Source organism: Sphaeroforma arctica (assembly GCF_001186125.1).
Source record: "Sphaeroforma arctica JP610 unplaced genomic scaffold supercont1.10398, whole genome shotgun sequence".
NCBI lineage: Eukaryota > Ichthyosporea > Ichthyophonida > Sphaeroforma > Sphaeroforma arctica.
This window is the reverse complement of record NW_014030160.1, coordinates 1-795: the sequence shown is the minus strand read 5'-3', so window position 1 is coordinate 795 and position 795 is coordinate 1. Positions and strand designations below refer to the sequence as shown.

Below are 795 nucleotides of genomic sequence, written 5' to 3'. Positions count from 1 at the left end.
ATTGACTTTATTTGATTATATCTAGTTGTCAAACTGTCCTTCATGATGTATGTGCACGTGTTTTTTTGTGATCTCCTTAGATATCTTGTCCCCATTAACTTTATTTGATTATCTCTAGCTGTCTAACTGTCCTTCATGATGCATGTGCACGTGTTTGTTTGTGAGCTTTTTAGATATCTTGTCCCCACTGACTTTATTTGATTACTTCTAGCTGTCGTCTAACTGTCCCTCATGATGTATGTGCACGTGTTTGTTTGTGAGCTTCTTAGATATCTTGTCCCCATTGACTTTATTTGATTACTTCTAGTTGTCTAACTGTCCTTCATGATGTATGTGCACGTGTTTGTGAACCTCCTACGTCTCTTGCACGCACTGATGTCCTTGTCATCGCTCCCTTGCACCCTCTCGTCCGTTGCCGTAGGGCGTTGTGTCTGTTCCGTATCATTGTGGACCTCTGCAGTGTCTGTCTTTGCGTGCGTTGAGTTATCGAGTGTCTGTGCGTGTACCGAGCTATTGGGTGTCTGTGAGGTGCTGTGTAGCGGCAGGTGTTTGCCCTCGCGTGTGTATGCGTCCCATTCGAAGGTCATGTTCAGCCATCGCTTGAAGGTGTTGTTGCATGACAGTGTGACGACGCCGCTGATGGTATCATCCTGCTCCACTTGCAAAGGGGTTTCGGTGTAGAAGATGGTCTGGGAAGACGAGCACACGCAACACAAAGGCATAGTGAGCATGGGAATAACCCGGTACTGATTTGTTCTTATATATTGGCTATTATGACTATATCAATATTACATA

The 795-nt window shown here is 44.5% G+C and overlaps 1 protein-coding gene across 1 annotated transcript; it reads right to left on the bottom strand.

Moving 5' to 3' along the window:
• Window positions 1-358: 358 nt before the first annotated feature.
• SARC_17329 (hypothetical protein) lies at window positions 359-722 on the bottom strand (the record flags this gene model as incomplete). Its single annotated transcript, XM_014288575.1, has 1 exon — window positions 359-722. A coding segment is annotated over one exon (364 nt), but the record flags the coding sequence as incomplete, so codon positions are not given.
• Between the last annotated feature and the right edge of the window lie 73 nt (window positions 723-795).